The 20,297-nt window shown below is 59.2% G+C and overlaps 3 protein-coding genes across 19 annotated transcripts in view; 1 reads left to right on the forward strand and 2 right to left on the reverse strand.

The window, feature by feature from the left end:
- The window catches only part of ANKS3 (ankyrin repeat and sterile alpha motif domain containing 3), a 39,712-nt gene extending 30,193 nt beyond the window's left edge, over positions 1-9,519 (forward strand). For 9 of the 10 annotated variants that reach the window (XM_025371152.1, XM_025371153.1, XM_025371156.1 and 6 more), the window contains 11 exons: positions 1,695-1,853; positions 3,891-4,031; positions 4,596-4,705; positions 4,961-5,125; positions 6,892-7,016; positions 7,128-7,269; positions 7,456-7,628; positions 7,991-8,076; positions 8,610-8,693; positions 8,929-9,016; positions 9,137-9,519. In XM_025371152.1, the coding sequence (XP_025226937.1) occupies positions 1,695-1,853; positions 3,891-4,031; positions 4,596-4,705; positions 4,961-5,125; positions 6,892-7,016; positions 7,128-7,269; positions 7,456-7,628; positions 7,991-8,076; positions 8,610-8,693; positions 8,929-9,005 (1,262 nt within the window). In that variant the 3' untranslated portion in view covers positions 9,006-9,016; positions 9,137-9,519. The remainder of the gene's footprint in view (positions 1-1,694; positions 1,854-3,890; positions 4,032-4,595; positions 4,706-4,960; positions 5,126-6,891; positions 7,017-7,127; positions 7,270-7,455; positions 7,629-7,990; positions 8,077-8,609; positions 8,694-8,928; positions 9,017-9,136) is intronic. The other variant, XM_025371157.1, reaches the window with a different exon arrangement.
- Positions 9,520-10,157: 638 nt separating this feature from the next.
- Positions 10,158-12,407, reverse strand: NUDT16L1 (nudix hydrolase 16 like 1). Of its 4 annotated transcripts, none has more exons than XM_025371360.1 (3): positions 12,082-12,407; positions 11,671-12,001; positions 10,158-11,030 (listed from the first exon to the last, which is right to left on the reverse strand). In XM_025371360.1, the coding sequence occupies exons 1-3, from the start codon at positions 12,274-12,276 to the stop codon at positions 10,936-10,938; spliced, it is 621 nt and encodes a 206-aa protein (XP_025227145.1). In that variant the 5' UTR covers positions 12,277-12,407; the 3' UTR covers positions 10,158-10,935. The 4 variants fall into 4 exon arrangements, with proteins under 4 accessions (XP_025227145.1, XP_025227146.1, XP_025227142.1 ...); XM_025371361.1 differs by having other exon boundaries at positions 10,158-10,910; positions 11,741-12,001; positions 12,082-12,262; XM_025371357.1 differs by having other exon boundaries at positions 11,741-12,001; positions 12,082-12,262.
- A 2,562-nt stretch (positions 12,408-14,969) lies between these two features.
- The window catches only part of MGRN1 (mahogunin ring finger 1), a 68,332-nt gene continuing 63,004 nt past the window's right edge, over positions 14,970-20,297 (reverse strand). For 3 of the 5 annotated variants that reach the window (XM_025371017.1, XM_025371016.1, XM_025371015.1), the window contains one exon: positions 14,970-17,148. In XM_025371017.1, the coding sequence (XP_025226802.1) occupies positions 17,036-17,148 (113 nt within the window). In that variant the 3' untranslated portion in view covers positions 14,970-17,035. Of the gene's footprint in view, positions 19,660-20,297 lie in introns of all 5 variants that reach the window. The other 2 variants (XM_025371019.1, XM_025371018.1) reach the window with 1 other exon arrangement.

A 20,297-nucleotide genomic window follows, 5' to 3' on the forward strand; every position in this document is an offset into this window, starting at 1 on the left:
GATCCGCCCGTCTCGGCCTCCCAAAGTGCTGGGATTACAGGCTTGAGCCACCGCGCCCGGCCGAGCAGCTCCTTTCTCAGGGTCAGGCTCAGCCCAGCTCCTTCCCTGGTGTTGGGATTGTTTCATAGTAAACACAGCTCAGGTGGTAAAATGGTAACGCAGGGGACCTCTGCCTTCATTTCCGTCCCAGCTTACCAGCTCCACAAGGAGATCTCAGCATTTCCTCCTGCATCCAACTCACGTATCTCGTAAAAGTAGAATCGGATCAGAGCCTTATACAAGTCAAATATGAAAAATTGAAAAGCTACAAAATAGTAAAAGCTCTGGGTTGAGCTCTGAAAGCTCAGAAAGCTCAGACTGGGCAGTGATTTGAAACACTTTATAATCATAGCAAACACATGCCATGCTTTAGAAAATACAGAATTGCGGCCGGGCACAGTAGCTCATGCCTGTGATCCCAGCACTTGGGGAAGCCAACGCAGGTGGATTACAAGGTCAGGAGATGAAGACCAGCCTGGCTAACATGGTGAAACTCCATCTTTACTAAAAATACAATAACAAAACTAGCCGGGCATGGTGTCGGGCGCCTGTAGTCGCAGCTACTCAGGAGCCTGAGGCAGGAGAATGGTGTGAACCCGGGAGGTAGAGCTTGTAGTGAGCCGTGATCGTGCCATTGCACACCAGCCTGGGCGATGGAGCGAGACTTCATCTCAAAAAAATAAAAAAAGAAAAAAACAGAATTCCTTAATAAGTTGTTTGCAGCCAGGCACAGTGGTTTACGCCTGTAATCACTTTGGGAGGCTGAGGTGGGTGGATCACCTGAGGTCAGGAGTTCGAGACCAGCCTGACTAATATGATAAAACCCCATCTCTACTAAAGTACCAAAATTAGCTGGGTACAGTGGTGCATGGCTGTAATCCCAGCTACTCGGGAGGCTGAGACAGGAGAATCACTTGAACCCAGGAGGCAGAAGTTCCAGCCTGGGCAACAAGAGCAAAACTCCATCTCAAAAAAAAAAAAAAGTTGCTTCCAAAGGAAGGGATCAGGAAAAAGAAGTTGTGACTGATATTACCATATATTTTAATGAAGGGATTAATTTTATTTATTCAAATTAGAACAAAATTTCTGATTATGAACAATACAGGCTTATGAACAATTTTGCAAACCTCGACAGAGATAAGAATGAAACTCTGGGCCAGGTGTGGTGGCTCATGCCTGTAATCCCAGCACTTTGGGAGGCCGAGGCAGGCAGATCACCTGAGGTCAGGAGTTGGAGACCAGCCTGGCCAACATGGCAAAAGCCTGTCTGTGCTTAAAGAAAAAGCTGGGCATGGTGTCATGCACCTGTAATCCCAGCTACTTGGGAGGGTGAGACATGAGAATCGCTTGAACCCAGGAGGCAGAGGTTGCAGTGAGTGAGCCAGGATCATGCCATTATACTTCAGCTCGGGGGACAGAGACTGTGTCTCAAGAAAAATGAAACTTCCCATCCTCACTAACTTTGCAGCTCCCTGTGGCCCATTGGAGCAGCGCCCCGGCCTGTTAGGGCATTTCTCAAAAGTGATGCCCTGGCAGATACCCTTCTCCTTAATTTAACAAAACTGGCGACAGTTACTTTCTTTCAGTTTGCCATAAGGATTAGTAAATGAGTCCATCACTGAACAGACTATCTTAATCCTGGTGTTTGACCACAGAAAAGTACGAAGATCTGAGCTCCTCTGACGAGTCCTGCCCTGCTCCTCAGAGACAGAGGCCGTGCCGGAAGAAGGGTGTCAGCATCCACGAGGGACCGCGAGCCCTGGCCAGGATCACAGGCATTGGCCTGGGCAGCAGAGCCCCACGGCCTCGCTATGGTGAGTGGCCCGCGTTTACTGAGGGCTCTTTCTCACTGCATACCAAGATTCTGTGTTGGCCAGGATGGAATAGCTCTTAGGCTCCTGAAACATGGGTCGCTGGACCTTAGGTGGCAGCGGGACAGGTGGCCCAGCTTTCATGCTCAGGGAGACTCAGGATTGAGTCCACTGATGGAAATGCACTGGTCACGGACTAGCTCTTCTTTTTTGCTTAATCTCCTTGAGTTTTCTTTTCATTGGCTAAATTTAGGAATAGAACTTTCTCTCCTGCAGCAGAAATGTAGCCCGCTCAGATTTCATTCATCACATAGGTGAAACCCTGTCTCTACAAACATGTAGCTGGGCATGGTGGCAGGCGTCTATAATCCCAGCTACTCAGGAGGCTGAGGCAGGAGAATCGCTTGAACCCAGGAGGCGGAGGTTGCAGTGAGTCAAGATCACACCACTGCACTCCAGCCTGGCAACAGTGCAAGACTGTCTCAAAACAAACAAACAAACAAAAAACTGGGGGGCCAGGTGCAGTGGCTCATACATGTAATCCCAGCACTCTGGGAGGCCGAGGCAGGAAGATTGCTTGGGCCCAGGAGTTGTGAGACCAGCCTGGGCAATGTAGCGAGACCCTATATCTACAAAAATTTTTGAAAATTAGCTAGATATCATCCCCATGCCTGTAGCCCTAGCCCCAGCTACATAAGAAGCTGAGGTGGAAGGATTGTTTGAACCCAGGAGGTCAAAGCTGTAGTGAGCCATGATGGTGCCATTGCATTCCAGTCTATATAACAGAGCAAGACCCTGAGTCAAAAAAATTTTAGGGGGCAATGATAAATAGCACGTGCTGATTGTAAAAACTTCTCCATAACTAGGAAAATATGTAAAGAAGTAGGTTAGTTCCCCATGGTCCCCCCAACCAGTCCTTTGGGTTCTTTTTTGAGACAGGGTTTCACTGTAGCCCAGGCTGTGGTGCAGTGGCACGATCATAGCTCACTGCAGGCTCCAATTCCTGAGCTCAAGCGATCCTCCTGTCTCAGCCTCCTGAGTAGCTGAGATTACAGACGTGTGCCACCGTGCCTGGTCAAGTCAGTCTTTTTATGTAAATAAAGGGGCAAAACTGGAGTGAAATTGTCTGGTATGCATGCCCCCCCTTTTTTTTTTGTTTTTGAGACGGAGTCTCGCTCTGTCGCCCAGGCTGGAGTGCAGTGGCCGGATCTCAGCTCACTGCAAGCTCTGCCTCCCGGGTTTACGCCATTCTCCTCTCTCAGCCTCCTGAGTAGCTGGGACTACAGGCGCCCGCCACCTCGCCCAGCTAGTTTTTTGTAGTTTTTAGTAGAGACGGGGTTTCACCATGTTAGCCAGGATGGTCTCGATCTCCTGACCTCATTATCCGCCCGCCTCGGCCTCCCAAAGTGCTGGGATGACAGGCGTGAGCCACCGCGCCCGGCCTCATGCCCCTTTTTCTGCTTGGTTTTAGAGGAAGGTAGAGTTAGGTAATTTCATATTATTGCTGTTAATTTTTAGCCCAAGGCCTTTTTCCTTCCTGCTCAGCCAGATCTCTTTTTCGCTGGGGTTGACTGACCCGAGGAGCCCGCTAAGAGCCTATGGTTAAAGGTCATAGGGACATAAAGACACCTGGTTGACGGGTGTCTGTGTGAGGTCATTAGATACCTCCTGCTAAAAGGAACACTAGTGGTATAGTTTTCTCTGGTCAGGCATCTGTAAATACAGCTTACCATTTCCTACGTTTTCCCTTTGAAAAAGAGGTTGCTCGGTACAAAGGAGAGGGCCCAGGTTTGACCTGGCTGCCAGCCCTGGCCCCACCACGCACTTGTCTGGGTCACTAACTGACCCTCAGAGCGACTTCTCCACCCACACACCACAGATAGAGCCATGCCAGGTCGCGGGGCAAGTAGGTGAGGTCATGAGCGGGAAGTCGCCTGCCTCCATCCGGGGCCTTGGCCTCTGAGGCGGTGGGGGCATCTGGAACCAGGATCGGCTTCGCTTTGGAGTTTCCTGGGCTTATGGGCTCTATTCTGTACACAGAGCAGGCTCCTCCCCGGGGCTATGTCACCTTCAACAGCAGTGGTGAGAACCCCCTGGAAGAAGAGGGCCTCTGCTGCCGGGACGTCACCTCCCCCATCAACGAGCGGGACGTGGAGAGCAGCAGCAGCAGCAGCAGCCGGGGTATGTGCACCCCCACCCCTGTCCAGCCCGCGGTTCAGGCAGGTCCTGGAGCTCCTGTGTGCCCGTCCCCACTTATCCACTGGGCTTGGTGCTGGGACACAGCCCAGCCATCCAGCAGAGGACAGGCACAGGGGAGGCGTGGGCAGCCCTGGTTCTTGTGAGGAATGGGAGAAGCTTCTGTTCCAGCGTCCCCGTGCAGCTTGGGGGAGCCACTGCACACCAACAGGTTTAGCTCCTTGCTTGGGAGCCCCCTGAGGCTTTCCGGACAGGCTCCAATAGGAATGTCCTGTTATAACTGCACCCCCGTGCAGCAGCTGCTCATATAGTGCCCACCATACGCCAAGCACTGCCCTGGGTGCTTGGGATTTATCAGTGAACAAAAAACAAGCCCTGCCCGTCTGTATAGAGGGGAGGGTTTAGAACAGGCAGGAAGCTTGAAACATAAGGAAGCAACCGCTGCAGGCCCCAAGGAGTGCCCTGGTGGAGGTGGCTTAGCCCGGGGCACGCCCATGCACAGCACCACGGTGAGGTCTGCAGGCGGACGCCCTGTCTTCCTGCCCTCAGAGGAACATGCTTTCTGTGCCAACCTGGAGCCTGTCCAGAGCAGCAGCAGCAGCGAGGGCCTGGCCAGAGCCCAGGGGCTCAGCAGCGAAGCTTCTGTGGAGAGCAATGAGGTGCGGATTCTTTCTCGTTCTCCCATAGCCGGTCCCTGGCTGGGATACCTAACATCCCCCAGTTACTTTAAGATGAGAACGTCTGTAACAAGCACGTGCTACACGTGTGTGCCGCACTGGGACGTGCTGTGTCCAGGGCCTGGCTTCTCAGACGACAGTGAACGCACTGGAAGCCCCTGTGTGGCGGGTGGGGGGTTTCACCAAGGCTCTCCAGTCAGTCTGTGCGCTCCTTCAGATACATGGCTCTCACCGCAGGACTCGGACCACGCCTGTAAAAGCTCAGCTCGCAAACAAGCTAAAAGTTACATGAAGACCAAGAATCCTGACAGCCAGTGGCCTCCCTGCACTGGGACTGACAGGGAAGACTTTCCCCTTGAGTCCAGCCCCCAGACTCAGAGGGCCCCCTACTCAGGACCGCAGGTAAGACCGCTTGTGAAACTGGAGGTTACACTCAGACACGGCACTTTTTGTGACTTATGAGGCATGTGTTGTGTATATAACGTGCCAGGCTGCTTGGACAACAGAATGGTAGTGGCGTCCCCATGGCCTGTTAGGCTCTGCAGGCTCACAGCCGGCTCCGTGGCTGGCGGCCCAGCTGCACGGCTTCTGCGTTGTTCCAAGGACCTGTCTCCCTGCTTTCCATACTGGAGTTGGCTTCCCTGAGCCTGGGGAGAAGAAAAACACACCTGACCTCAGAACTGCCTGCAGGAGTCTGACGAGATGCGGTTGAAGCAGAGACAGGGACCACACACGGTGTGTGCTTGGTGATGGTTACAGCTGCCACCATCCTCATCCTTGCTGTGGTCCCTCTGACCACGCATTACCTTAGGGATGACAGGTGTGACTCACAGCTCAGCTGTCTCACCTGTGTCTGCTGAGTTCTTCTACCCTGTGCAGTCAGAAGAGATACGGAGAAGAGAGGCAGAGGGAAGCTCTGGTGGGTTATTTGTTTTTTTTTCTTTGAGATGGAGTCTCGCACTGTCATTGGGCTGGAGTGCAGTGGCGCGATCTCAGCTCACTACAACCTCCGCCTCCCGGGTTCAAGTGATTCTCCTGCCTCAGCCTCCCAAGTAGCTGGGATTACAGGCACATGTCACCATGTCTGGCTAATTTTTTGTATTTTTAGTAGAGATGGGGTTTCACTGTGTTGGCCAGGCTGGTCTCAGGCTCCTGACCTTGTGATCTGCCTGCCTTGGCCTCTCAAAGTGCTGGGATTACATGCATGAGCCGCCACGCCCGGCCTGGCTGGTTATTTGTTAAAGCACCGGCTGTGCTGTTCCGTAGAGCCTTGCTATGCCGGCTTCTCCCTGCAGCCCCCGGCTCAGTGAGCAGGCGCACACCTCGGTCCCTTCAACATACACTGAGTGGAGTCTGGTCAGGGTAGTGTCCTAAGTATGTTTCTTTCAGAAAACAGCTTGAGGAAAATGGCAGAGTAACATTCGTTTCTCCATTAAAAGCAATAAACTCTCAAAAGTAGGATTTCTGGAGTTGAAAAGTAAACTAAAAGGAAAATATCACTAGACGGGCTCACAGCAGAATTGAGCAGGCAGAAGAAACAGAAAACTTGTGAACACAGGTCACCTGAGATCATCTCGCTTGAGGAACAGAAAGAAAGAGTGAAAAAAATGAACAGAAACCCGTGACCCCCTGAAGCACGCTGACAGCGTCCACACAGTGGCATTGCAGAAGAAGAGAAAAGCAGAAACGACGGGTAAGACACAGCCTGACCATCTCAGGTGGATCAGAAACACGGATCTTACATCCAGGGCGCTCGGTGAACTCCAGGCAGGTGAACTCGGAGAAGAGCTGCGCTTAGACAAGTGGAAATCAGAACATCGGACACGGAGACTAGAATTAGAGAACAGCGCTCTCTGTGTACAAAGCATTGTCCAGATCAGCAGCTCCATCGCCCCTTCACAGAACTCAGCACGTGAGGCAGGAGGCGGCCAGTTTCTCGTGATGAACATACAGTATCCCCAGGTGGCCAACCATAGTGTGAGGACTCACCTGCCTGCTACGTCCTGCCCTGCCTGAGGCACCAGAGTAGGAAGGGACAGCCTGGGGGCTACACACAGGCCCGGTCTTGGTGCTAAGCCTGGGGAAGCGGTGGGGCTCCAAGCGGAGGAAAATGGCTCTGCTTTGTCGTCGGCCACTACCTCCCCCAACCCGTCCCCTCTGCCTGCCAGGACCTGGCCACTCTGCTGGAGCAGATCGGGTGTCTGAAGTACCTGCAGGTGTTTGAGGAGCAGGACGTGGACCTCCGCATCTTTCTGACCCTCACTGAGAGTGACCTGAAGGAAATCGGCATCACGTGCGTCCAGAAGGGCTGCTCTGGCCCTCAGCCTGTGGTTGGGGCAAACTCCTGCTCACGTAAAGCGCTCCTGGGAGGCTGAGGCACGTCCTGGTCATGTTCCCCCTGCAGGCTGTTTGGGCCCAAGAGGAAAATGACGTCCGCCATTGCCCGCTGGCACAGCAGTGCCCGCCCGCCCGGGGACGCCCTGGAGCTGGCCTACGCCGACCGGCTGGAGGCTGAGATGCAGGAGCTCGCCATCCAGCTGCACAAGGTGAGTGGCTGTGGGTGGGGGATGGGGGGCAGGGCGACACCCCTGAGTTGGCCCCATCTCTGACAGATAAAGGTGGGCGCTGTGTGGAGGGGTCAGGTGGATGCAAGGGGAGAGGCCGCAGAGGACAGGGCTGTGGCCAGGGGTTTGGCTTGCCCGGCTACCTCCCAGCCTCCCGCCCCCCTGCAGCGCTGCGAGGAGGTAGAGGCCATGCGGGGCCAGGTGTGCCAGGAGCAGGAGCTGCGTGCCGTGGTGGAGAGCTGCCTGCTGGAGCAGGACCGTGCCCGCGAGGACCTCCAGGCCCACCTGCAGGAGACGTGGGCCCTGGCCCGGGACGCTGCCCTTGTCCTGGACCAGTTGCGGTGAGTGGCTCTGAGCTGGCCTGGACTGGGTGTCCAGTGGTCAGCCGCCTGGCCCCTGGGCCCCCAGACATCTTTTCCTCCTGATTTTGTAACTGAGAGGTGGATTTCAGCGCCTGGAGCCACCCCCCCATTTCATCCAGTCCCTTCCTTCCTGCAGGCAGAGCCAGGCAGCAGTCGGGGTCGGGAATCTGCACCGCTCTCCCTCCTGCTCTTTAGCACAGCTTCATGGGGCACTGGGCCAGCTCACGAAGGCCAGCTGCAGGGACAGGGCAGAGCCCCTCCCTCCCCTTGAAGGTCTGAGGTGGGGGCTCTGCGGCGGCCAGGCCTCTGCCCTCACCAGCACTTGTTCCTGTGTCTGGTAGAGCCTGTCAAGCTGAGCTGTCATCCCGAGTGAGGCGGGACCATCCCCCTGGTGCAGCCACCCTGGGCCCTGGCCTCCCCGCAGCTGGTAAGAGCAGCAGCCTGACTCCGCACTGGGCAGAGGAGAAAGCGGGGAGCCCTGAAGCAGGGTTTGACCCAGTGGGTTTGGCCTGGTTCTCTGGCCGGCAGCCACTCTCCAGGTCCCTGTGTGCACATGATCCCAGAGTCCAAGGAGAGGGGGCCCTGGGCACCCAAGCCCACTTCCTCACCTGTGACGGGAAAACCGCCTACCCCAGGGGTGGGAGGCACTGTGCCATGGCTGCCTGTGCTGTGCTGAGACCGCCAGTGACTTCTGCAGCCTCCAGCCAGGGCCCAGACCTGGGTCCCCACCGGCACAGCTTTGTCTTCTCTTGGGCTGACCCGGGCCTCCTAGTGTTTGCTTAGCCCGTGGGAGGAAGGGCACAACAGGGCTCCCCAGCCTTGGCCCTAGGAGGTCACTTCGACACTGCCAGGCGGGTGGGGAGGCTCTGATCCAAGCAGCTTCTCCTGGTTGCATGGGCTCAGAATAAAGTAGGGCCTGTGGGGACACAGACCCACAGCTAACTCCATCCTGCACCACAGACGCCAAGGGATGGCAAGTGTCCCTGCAGGCCATGAGCCTCCCCGAGCTCTCGGGAGCCCTGGAGGACCGTGTCCACGAGATGGGTGAGTCTCCGGGGACCAGACTTTGCTGAAGACTACGAGCTCCTTGTTTCCAAGGGAGGCAGAGGGACCCCTTTCCAGGGAAAGCAAGTTTGAGTCCCTCTACCCCAAGGCTGACCTCGGGGCTGGGGCCATGACAGCTGAGGGGCAGGTCACATTCTGCAGCTCAGAGCCCTGGGCAGCACTACCCTGTTCTACCAAGCCTGGGAGGGAGAGGCTCAAGGTCATCGTTCCTCAGGGCAAGCACTGTGCTCAGTGACCCAGAGCCTGGAGAAGCTGCAGGTGCTGAACGGGAAGAAGTGGCGGGAGCCCTAGCCCGCGGGCCGGTGAGTGTCTGCCAGCCTGCATCCCACGTGGCGGGAGCAGCAGGGCCTGTCTGGGCAGCTGCAGGTGTGCGTACGCACCCACCTGTCCCCCTCTCTTCTTACCAGGGCTTTTTCTTTCAGAATCTGACGTTGGGTGATTGGTCCACCCTGAAGCTGTGTGCCAGGCAGTGAAGAGGACAGTAAGCAGGCAGCTGCCACGTGCAGCCCAGGCCCAGTGGGGGCCAGAGGATCAGGCCCCGGGAGCAGCCAGCAGACAGAGGCAAGACAGGGGCTGCGGCCCTGGCCGAGCAGCTCGGGCCAGCACTGAGGCGGGATGCGGGTCTCACCCAGAACCTGGTGGTGAGGCCCAGAGTTCATGGGCTGCCCTGGCCCAGACCAGGCAGGGCCCTGGGGGAAAAGTATATCCATACACACACACAGGTGCCAACTGAGGTGTGACCTTAGGGGTGAGGACTGGGGCGCCTGGAAAATGCCATTTGTTGGAAAATAAAATTGAACAGCTAGTGAAGGGCTCAGTTCTGGTCACATGACATGAGGCCCTGGCCAGTGCAGCAACCGTGACTGCCCTGTCCCCTGCTGCTCGGGAGCGCCTTTGCTCCTGGAGCCCACGTGACTCAAGACAAGGCTTCGAGAGCCAAGAATATCCCTAGCCCGCCATAGGACAGGGCCTCCCCCGACATGTTGCCCTCACACCGAGCGCTGAGATGGCGCTGGGAACACCACCTCCCTCACCAGGCCAGCCATGGGCTGTGAACATTTTCTGACGTTGCCACTGGAGTCTTTCCAGATGTGAGGCTGTAGGAGACCACGAGGGATGGCTCTGCTGCTGTCCTTCTGCACAGTAAGCCTGCACTGCTACACCAGCCCCTGGAGCTGCTTGCAGATGGTGGTGTAGGGCGGGTTTGCAAAGCAGGTCAGCTCAGGTGCAGCCAGGGCCATCAGGATCAGGAAGGGGAGCCTGCCCTGAAGGTCTCAGCCCAGATACCCCAACCTGGCTGATGGGCACAGCGCTTAGGCTGGGAGTGCCCCCAGTCAGCACTGGGGACAAACATGCCTCTGGCTGGGGCGGCTCCTCCCTCCCCCTAGGGCAGGAGGCCTGAGCTGGCTCCATCCAGAACCGAAACACACAGAGTAGCTGAGGAACACACAGAGCAGCTGAGGAGTGACTTTATTGTCTTCTCCTTCGACAGCTTCGTCGTACATAGCTGGGCCCCCGAGGCCCTGACTGTCCCTGGGAACCAAGCCACGTGGGGTGAAGCTACTTTGAAACCTCACCCACAGTTCACACGTGGTGAAAGAGAAAATCTAGCAAAGTAAATCCAACAACAACCCAAATTAACAGTATTAACTTCCTACCCCAAGTTGGCTCTCCCCCAGGCTCTGAGCTGGCTCAGGAAGGAGGCAGGAATGCTGACCTAGACGAGGCATCCTCCACCCACACATCCCGTCTTCTGAGTGGCCCTGGAGATGTGCACAGTCCCTGTGGGCCTCCAGCAGCCGGGATGAGACACACACACACAGGAGGGTCTGAGCCTGGGATGAACAAGAGCATCCTGAGGCTGGAGAGGCAGGCCCAGCGTGCCCAGACCACCCTGCTCTGCCTGAGAGGATGGGCTGGGTCCCAGCTGGCCTGGCCACCACCTAGTGACTGCTTGGGACAGTGGAGATGACAGGATGCCCCTTTGCCCTAGGCAGTCAGAAGTGGGGTACACACACACACTCTAGAAGCCACACTTGGCAGGAATTCCCAGTCTTCCGGCCCAGGGGAGGGTGCCAGCAGCCCAGGCAGCCCTCAGGACGAGGCTGGGAGCAACTTCTCCAGAGCCTTCTTCTGCTTCTCGGTGGCCGCAGCCAGGGCCTCAGCCAGCTTCTCCTCAGGCATCATGTTGAGCACCTTGAGGGCAAAGAGGAGCTGGCACTTAGCCGTGCTCACAAAGGCGTTGCTCAGGAAGTTGGGGAAGCCTCCGACTCGGTCCTTCTGGGTGTACAGCGGGACCCGCACGAGGCCCAGCACCTGTGCAGACAGGAGGTAGGGGTTGGGGCCAGGCCTGCCACGCAATGGCACCCCCGGCAGGAGGGGCCTGGAAGCTAGGAGGCCAGGGTACGAGCAGCCAGCTTTGCCAAGGACTTAATGGGAGACCCAGGCAGGACCTGGCAGAAGCCAACGAGCTCCTTTGGAGCAGTGCAGCCCCCTCCTCCCCAAGCAAGTGTGGAGGCTGACCCCATGCACTTTCCCCTCGTACCTCGGCCACCACCCGGGGTACACACCCCATGCTTCCCGCCCACCCAACGAAGCCTGAACACCTGGAGTCCAACCCTTCCAGACCACAAAACACAAATCCCAAGAGCCTTCACGCCCCCCATGAGGTTCCCAAGTTTTACGACCCCCGCTATGCTCAAGTTTCCCAACTCCCCAAGCAAGCCCCGCTCCTCCCCCATCCCTTCCTCCCCACCGATCCCACTCCCCACTCCCAGGATTGGCAATGGCAGCAGCAAGGCGGATGTAACACAGCCCTGAGGGAGCCCCAGCCCCGGCCCCCACCACCGCCCCTCCTTTCCCAGCCCCCCAGCCCCAGACCCCTCTCCCCACCCCATTGCTGGAGACAGCGACACCCGACCCAGCCCGGCCAGGGGACCCTCAGGAGACGTGTTACCCATCGGTGCCTTCCACGGGGCCAGAGCCAAACCCCGGGGCGGGGGGCGGGGCCCGGGCGGCGGCCCCACCTCCAGGCCGTGGTCGCGCGAGTGCACCGCGCTGATCTCCACGGCGTGCAGCTGCTCCAGCGTCAGCTGCCGTGCGTACAGGTGCGCCACGACGCGGTGTGGGCCCTCGGTCAGGTGCGAGCTCAGGTAGTCGGCCTCGGTGAGGCGCAGGCAGCCCAGGCCCAGGCCCAGCACCCGGTTCAGGCCGTCCTCCAGCGACCAGAAGCGCCGGTCCACGAAGCCCCCGGGGAAGCCCAGCAGCCCATCGAAACGCATCTGCATCTGCAAGGGAGCGCGGGTCAAAGCCGGGGGATCGTCGAACGCCCCCGCCCCGGCCCACCCGCGCCAGCTCCCGTCCTCACCAGCACCGAGAAGCGCATGGGGATGCGGCCGAAGAGCTGCCCAGGGTTGGCGGCGTACAGCATGGCGTGGCACGAGTGGCTCCAGCCCGGCCCCAGGCGCATCGCCTCCACCCGGCTGATCTGCTTCAGCTCTGGAACCGCCGCCGTCGACATCTTGGCACTGACCCCGTCCCCGTCGCTGCCACTTAAGAGCATGCGCGAGCCCGCCCCCGCCGTGCCTCACCAATCCGCGGGCGGCCGCACCCCCAGGTTCCGTTCCCCCGCCAATCGCCGGCGCGCCCCGGGACCGAGCCCCTCGCAGCGCCGCGGCGCGTCGTCGAGAGGTGCAGCGAGCGGTGTGCAAAGGAAGGCGGTGAGCGTCAGCCGTCACCCAATAGTCGTACACCCCGGGCGGCGGCCCCGCCTCCGACGGGATCGCCCAGTCGACTGGTCTGTGCCGTGGTGGCTCAAGGTTCACACTGTGGGCGACGAACATCTTCCTTGGCGCCCCTAAGCAGACAGCCGAAAATCCCTGCGGTTTCTCCACCCTCAATGGCGCCGATCCCCCTTGCGCTCACCCGTTTCTCCCCAGGAGGCGGACCCGGCCCGCATGGCCCTGTGCATCCGCAATGGCGCCCTTGGCACGACCACACAAGCCAGAAATGCCCCGGAGTCTTGGTCCGCCAGCGCCACAGGACCCGAGCCCGGAGGGCGACGGCCTTCGCCTGCCACGCACGACAGCAGTCCCGACCTAGCCACCCTGCTGGCCGGCTCGATCCAGGACAGCACAGGAAGCAGGGCCAGGCAGGGCTTGAGCGCCCCAGTCCCCGAGTCCACGCTGGGTCAGGGCAGACGACTGGGAGCTCTGGGGCTCTGTGGACCCAGCTTGCTGAGCAGAAAGTGACTTAAATTCCGGGGCTGGAGCTTTTCAGCATCCTCCATGCCAGGCACCCCGTGCTGTTGGGGGAAGAGGGGCTTCCCCAATTTACGATGAGGAACTTGGAGCTCAGAGAGGGACAGAACTTGCCTAAGTACACCCAGCAGCTGGTGATAGAGACAGGATCCCGATTCCACAAGAGCCTGAGGTACTTACCTTGTGTTTGTCCTGGAGATGTCTCAGGCTCAGAAACATCAGAAACAGGCCAAGAGCGCGAGGTCCGCTGAACTCCATGATGGCAAGGCTCACCTCACCAGCAACAGGGCCCAAGGCCACTTTCCTCCCCACGGGGGGAATGGATTTGCTAAGTACATGAACCACCCGCCTACACTCACAGCATGGGTGCCCAGGGCTGGGGCACAGTCTCAGGAGAGCTGTGCAGTGAGGCCAAGCTCACTGGCACAGAGAAGGCTGCCTTGAGTGGAGCCAAGCAGGAGGAGAGGTAGGCAGAGGGTGGGCACTGGAAACTCACCTGTTAGGTCCATGGTGGTGTCAGATGTGGAGAATAAGAACCCAGAGAGGGCACCTCTGTCTCCTCCTATGGCCACCAGTGGGTCAGGGGCCACATGGGACAGCTGCAGGCAGCAGGGGAAGTCTAGATTCCAGGGTGAGCGACCATGTCAGAAGGCGAGAGGGCAGCAAGGGGAAGGGTCCTCCCACCCAAAGAGGGCCCCCACCCCTAGGCAGCCAAGCCCTGCCAGTGCCCAGGGCCTGTGGGACGCCAGCGCACGGCAGGGGAGGCTCCCCTTGCTCCAGCCCCTCCCCAAGACCAGACATGAAAAAAAGTGCTGTGTCTGTTGGGAGGTAGATGGGGAGCCAATCTGGCCCATGCAAGCACCCGTCTGACACCCCGGGCACCCCTCTACCCACACTGGGATGGGGCCAGACCCAGGCGTGTCAGAGCAGCTGCAGGGTCCATGGGTGGCAGCCTTCTCAGGGCAGGCACTGATGGGCCAGAACATGGGCTTCCCCTCCAGCCTCACAGTCTTCAGTCGAAGAAGGGCTATGGTGGCAGCTTGACCTGCGCCAAAGGAGTTGGGGCCCTGAGTGGTAGGCGGTGGTGTGGTGGGTACCCTGGGGCACTGGCCACTCCCTGGGCCGGGGAGCAGGGGCCGTGCAGAGGCCTGGGGCTGGGCTCCAGCCTGCAAGCCCACAACTATGGGTGGCTAGACCTGCTCCCGCCGTCCAGGCTCCACACACCAGCCACAGGGCTCTAGCACTGCTCCTCTGCTTGGAAACCTGTTCTTAAAACTCTGACTCCCCCTTATAAAAACACTCCAGCAGCCCCTACAAGCTCTTCAGTATCTATCCAGCAGCCTTCACTCCAGCCAGGAGCTGTCCCCAGGGGACACACCAGGCTCACTCCTGCCACCTGGAACATTCTTCCAGGGCCAGCTCCTCCTCAGCCCTCAGGGCTGTTTAAGTCTCCTCAGAGAGGCCCTCCCTGCCGCCCGGTTAAGTGAGTCCTTGTACGGTTTCGTCTCACCACCACGCTCGCTTTCTTTCTAATAGTAACCACAGCTGGTAGGACTCTGATGAGCTGCTGGGCACCTCACTGCCTGCAAGGCAGGAGCCTGCGGCCAGGCCCTCGCCCTCGGCTGTTCGACTGTTCCGCCTCCACTGACACACAGCAGGTACTTAGCAAACGCCTTGAAATAGCTGGGGCTAGAGATGGGGACAGAACGACAACTCACAGCTGGAGGCCCTGGGTTCCCGCACCACCTGTTCAGGAGACAGCCCAACCTCGAGGCTGTGGCTTCCCTCCAACCAGACAACCAGCCCTGACAGGGATGGCTGGGAGCTGCCCGTTCTCATTAGCCCTCACCTTGCTCACTGCCCCGGAGGGAAGCCGGGCAGAGGCCATGGAGCTGCCAGGGTGTGGGAGCCACCACCAACCACCCAGCGGCAAAACTCCAGGTCAGGAAATAGCCACAATCCCGAGGGCTGCACCCAGAGGAAGGAGCAGACAGGATATTGCTGCATGATTTTATTACTATAAATATACAGTAAAAACGAACCAACGGTGAGCCCATCTGAACACATCAGACGGCAGCACATGGAAGTCCCAGCGGGCCACTCTGCGGCCCAAACTTCACGCAGAGCTCTGGCACCAGGACCGATGGCCAGAGGCTGGGGCTTTGGTCGGGGGGTTGGTGCAGGGTGTGTGTGCGCGTGGGGCGGGGAGAGGTGCGTGGGGCGGGGAGAGGTGCGTGGGGCGGGAGAGGTGCGTGGGAGATGCTCGGTCCCAGTACACACACATGCATGGGAACATGTGCATTGAGTATGTGCGTGTATGGTGAGAGCATGTGTGCATGTGTGAACGTGTGCATGTGAGCATGTGCGAGTGGGCGTGCATGTGTGAGCGTGTACGGGTGAGAGCATGTGCGTGCGTGTGCACGAGCAGGAGGGGTGGCTGGCCTGGGTGTGCAGGGAGCTGGGTGTGGGGACCGTGCTATCCACTGCTGGGTCTCCCCCAAGTGCCCACTAGGCAGAGCTTCTGCTCAGAGCCACCGTGAGCCTCAGGGGAGGGCACTGAGCTGCCCCATGGCTGTCCTATCCGCAGGCCCGGCTGCAGGGCAGCCCTCCGGGGCCAGGGAGCAGGACACACCTTCCCGGCCCAGGGCTCTACTGGGACAGCTCCAGCCCTGGGTCACCAGGCCCAGGCACTCTCCCTTTGCACATCTGCTGCCCAGGAGTTTTACCTTACAAAAAACAAAACAAAACAAACAAAAAAACCAAAAAAAACAAAAAAAAAAAACAGGATGAAGTCGCCCAGAGGCCAAGCCTCCCAGCTGGGACCCCACTCCCCAGTGTGCTGCTGGCTCCCTCCTCCCCAAGCCAGTCCTGCCACAGAAGCCTGCTATAGAACCAAATCAAAGAGATCTGCAAGGGGGCCGGGCGCAGTGGCTCATGCCTGTAATCCCAGCACTTTGGGAGACCAAGGCGGGTGGATGACCTGAGGTCAGGAGTTTGAGACCAGCCTGACCAACATGGAGAAATCCCTTCTCTACTAAAAATACAAAAAAAGTAGCCGGGCGTGGTGGTGCATGCCTGTAATCCCAGCTACTCAGGAGCCTGAGGCAGGACAATCACTAGAACCCGGGAGGCAGAGGTTGCGGTGACCTAAGATAGCGCCACTGCACTCCAGCCTGGACAGCAAGAGTGAAACTCTCTCAAAGAAAAAAAAAAAAAAAAAAACTGCAAGGGGACATTCCAATGGCAAAGGGGAACAAGGACGCCGCCAGGTCCTCCCGGGCAGTAGCCTGTCGAACAGAAGCCCCCGCACCTGGAAAGACCTGGTGATGTCACCAAAGCCAGCACCATGAGAGGGTATGGAGCTGGGTGACAAGGTCACTGGATGCTGGAAGCCGCTGTGTCTCCGCCCCTCGATCAGGCCCAGCACCGGGCTGACATACTAGCTGCCCAGGGCGGCACCCGTGCACCCCAGGCCCCGAGCACTGAGGGCCCCAGCGGAGACGCACCAGAGAGGGCACTGAGGCCACGCAAACACGGCAGAGGACAAAAAGCAGCGACAGCCAGGTCGCCACAGTGAGACGCAGGGTGGGCGGACAGGCACTGTTTCCTTCACTGACCATGCCTGGAGCCCCCCACTGCCCCTGAACATCTGTGAAGACAGTGCTTCAACCACTGGTAAATCTCTTCTGCAGGTCTGCTGAGTTCTTGGGGCAGTGACCGCAGTGTTGCGGGGGCAGGCAGAGCCAGCACAGGCCGCACGTGGGCAGCCCCAGCCCCAGCCGCTCAGCCCGCGGGACCGTGGGGAACCAGGGCTCTGAACGAGGGATGGAAAGCTGCTGTCCTTCATCTTGTACCAGTTACAAATATATCAACTGTAGAAAAGGGAGCCTTGGAGGGAACAGTCCACTGTGCTCTTTGATCAAGGGTCACCATGGCCCCTCGGAGCCTGGTGGCCACAGGGGGCATGCAGACAGGAGAGGCCGGCTAACACCGGGGTCCGGGGCAGCCCCTCGGCAAAGTCTGGGGAGCTGAGGGCTCCATGCTGCCAGCTCGGCCAGGCTCTCAGAGTGGGGTCAGCTCGGCGGTGCTGGGATCGGGGCTGGGGCCACCAAGTGGAGGCCAGGTGGGGCTGGTGGTGCCGAGGCCGTGGGCCATCTCCATGGAGGTGGGCCATCCTGCAGGTGGGAGCAGAGGGAGGGGAGGAGGGTCACACTCAGATGCTTGGTCCCGCGCCACCCGCTCCTACCCATCTGGAGCCCCCCCAAGGGGCTGGGCCATCCGGCACCCCCACTCCCGCCGCCTGTGGCCAGAACAGCAGATTCACTCAGATGAGAGCACACCGAGGGCCGGAGGACTCCCCGGCTGTGCCAAATACGCTGTGTCCCTCTCAGGACAGATGACCCCACCTCCCCCGACACCAGCAGCAGAGCTGCAGCCCCGTGTCAGAATGCGACACAGCACCGTGGCTGCTGCCCTCTGGGTCTCCTGCCCTTGCGCTGGTTAGTTTCCTGGGATGTAACAGCCGCTGTCCTGCCAAGGTCCTTTGGCTGGGTTAGTGGAACTCAGTCAGCCTAGGGTGCAGGGGTGGGGAACAGCCCTGGATGAGAACAAGCCTGTGCTCAGAGTGGGCCCCAGGTGGCTACTGCAAGGCAGAGAGAGGAGCCTTCCACAGAGCCCCAATACCCAGACTGGCCTGCACGATGCCGCCAGGCGCTGTCCCCGAATAGGTCTGGCGTCCCTGGGGCTTGGGCAACAGTGCTGGTGCGGAGCCTGGGACGGGGCCAGCATGGCCTCAGGGCTGCCCGATACCCAGCCACCAGCCCTGACGCATGGCTCCCAGTAGACATGGCCCAGGCCCCACTCTCAGGTGAAGGGCGGCTATTTTTTTCGGTGACTGCGACGAGAGCAGGGTTCCGAGGCTGTGAGCCCTGTTCTAGAACACACCGGCACTCCCGCCTCTGGAAACTTGACCTGAATCGTAACATTCGCATAGCACCTTCCACCGACGCGCTGGCCGGGCCCCTCTGAAAGGTGCTGAGTGTCGTTTCAATCTAGGGGTATGATGGCTCAGGAGAGGGGTCAACAGACGGACTCGCTGAGCTCAAGAAGACAGAGGTTCGTGGGAATGCAGAGCGCAGTCAAAAGAAGCAAAGTTCTCCCTGGCCTGGCTCAAGTCCACCAAGGGGAAAGGGCCTCTTAGAGCCTGGACCCCCCCGCCAGGCACTTCCTAGCAGGCTGCACGGGCCTTGGCAGACCAGAGCTGCACGCAGCATGTGTGCCAAGACCCTTCGGGAAGGCAGAGGGTCACCAATCCATCTGCCTACATTTTGCTAGCACTCTTGGAGCTGCCTTCTTTCTCCCCCGTGTGTGCGCGCGCGTGTGTGTGTGTGTGTGTCTGTGTGTGTGTGTGTTTTTTCTTGAGACAGGTCTCAGGCTGGAGTGGGCCTTGACCTCCCCAGCTCAGGCGATCCTCCCACCTCAGCCCCCAGAGTAGCTGGGACCACAGGCACAAGCTACCACGCCCAAGCCAATTTTTTATTTTTTATAGAGAGGGGGTCTGTGTTTCCCACACTGATCTTGAATTCCTGGTCTCAAGTGATCTATCCCCTTGGTCTCCCAAAGTACTGGAATTCCAGGTGTGAACCACTGCCTGGCCAGAGTGGCCTTCTGTAAAACATTCACCTGGCCACCCTGGTAGAGGGCACCTCTTGTGGGGGATGGGGAGGGCCTCTTGCGGGGGGAATGGGGAGTGCCAGCCTCACAGGGCCTTCTATCACTAAGTGCTGGTGTTCCAGAAGGTTCCAGTACTGGGAGGGACAAGTGAGTCGGCAGCTCATGGCACAAAGGCAGCCCACAAGGGACTCTCTGCCAGGCCCACGGTGACGCCAGGCCCACGGAGGCCATGCTGACAAGGGAAGGAGGGAGCAGGTGGCTGTGTGAGCGGACGCCCTCAGGACAGGATACAAGATACTATGCCCTGGGCACCAGAGGGCCCCTCAAGGACAGACTCCCTCCAAGAGACGGGGACTGAGCTTGGAAACAGGTGATACAGGGGCTCTCCCAATCTGGGGCGCATTCTTTTCCCCATGAGTTGTTACTTAAAGCCATGACCAGAACACGGGAGAGGACCTGCCGAGCGCCCTAACGCATCTGCTGCAGGACCGATGGGAACTCATGGTGGGACCACCGGGAACAAGGCCAGACCCAGGCCTGGGGCTCTCCCCTCGGGACACGTCGCCCCACATCTCCCTGGGGTTCCCTCCACAGTGCTGCCCTGATCCTTCAAGCTCCTGCCTCCTGCAGGGGACAGTGGCTCTGGCGCGCCTGGGCTGGGTCTGTCTCCCTGCCTGGGCTGGGACTGTTCCAGGGCCCCTCAAGGCTGGAAGAACAGCCTGACTGGCCGCCTAGTCCAGATGGAGAGACCTCTGGCCCCAAAAGTTGGGACCCCCCAGGAGGCCACTTTCTTGGGCAAAGGTGCAGCAGCCACTGGAGAGCTCTGGATTCGGAATCCAGGGCCCCTGGGAAGACGGATGCGGACGAAGACCCGAAAACCAGAAGGAACCCCGCCAGAGAGCAGGGGAGGCTCCTCTCTCCAAGGACGCGCATCAGAGCCCCCGAAGCGCGTCTGGAAGGTCACGTACCGGCTTACTCGTCTATACCAACAGAGCAGGAGTCGGGCCCCAGGGCTGCGCGGAGAGGAGGAGAGACAGACGGAAGCTCGGTTAGCAAGCGCGCAGCAGCCGGCACAGCCACAGCAAGGGCACCAGCTTGGGGACGGGGTCAAGGCCGTCTAGAAACAAATGCTCTGCTGCAACCACAGAGGACCCAGAAGGAGAACCACAGCTGGGAGGCAGAGCGCGGCCAGAATTCAATGCGGAGGAGCGCACTGGCCCTGCCCCTCCCTCCTGCAGCTCCCACCGCCGCAGCCTAGGGAAGGGCGCATGAAGGACCTGGCGGGCGAAGTCCACCTCTGGTTTCAGGAGTGAAGGCCCTCGGTGGGGGGCTGGGGCCGGACAGGACTGAGCCCAGGGAAACTCCAAGACACCAGGGCCCCGGGGTTCACCATCTCAGGGGCCCTCCCATCTACAGGGACACCAGGGTTCACTGATGCTGCCCACCCCGCCAGGCAGCGGCTGCACCCCTATGAGAAACCACAGGCCCCTGCGTGTGATCATGCCTTACACACAGACACGGAGACAGTCCAGGGCTCTGACAAGTGAAAAAGCCATTGGAACAGAGGGGCCACCACATGGATTTAAAAACACACAGAAACCTGTGCTGACAAGGCTGACAGCCATGGAGATGGCGCCACATGGCCCCCAAA

Source organism: Theropithecus gelada, chromosome 20 (assembly GCF_003255815.1).
Source record: "Theropithecus gelada isolate Dixy chromosome 20, Tgel_1.0, whole genome shotgun sequence".
NCBI lineage: Eukaryota > Metazoa > Chordata > Mammalia > Primates > Cercopithecidae > Theropithecus > Theropithecus gelada.

Coding starts and splice junctions, on each gene's coding strand:
- NUDT16L1 (XM_025371357.1), bottom strand. CDS start 12,234: ATGTCGACGGCGGCGGTTCCAGAGCTGAAGCAGATCAGCCGGGTGGAG. Junction 12,002..12,081: donor CCATGCGCTTCTCGGTGCTG/GTGAGGACGGGA, acceptor GCTCCCTTGCAG/ATGCAGATGCGTTTCGATGG. Junction 11,031..11,740: donor CGCGCGACCACGGCCTGGAG/GTGGGGCCGCCG, acceptor CTGTCTGCACAG/GTGCTGGGCCTCGTGCGGGT.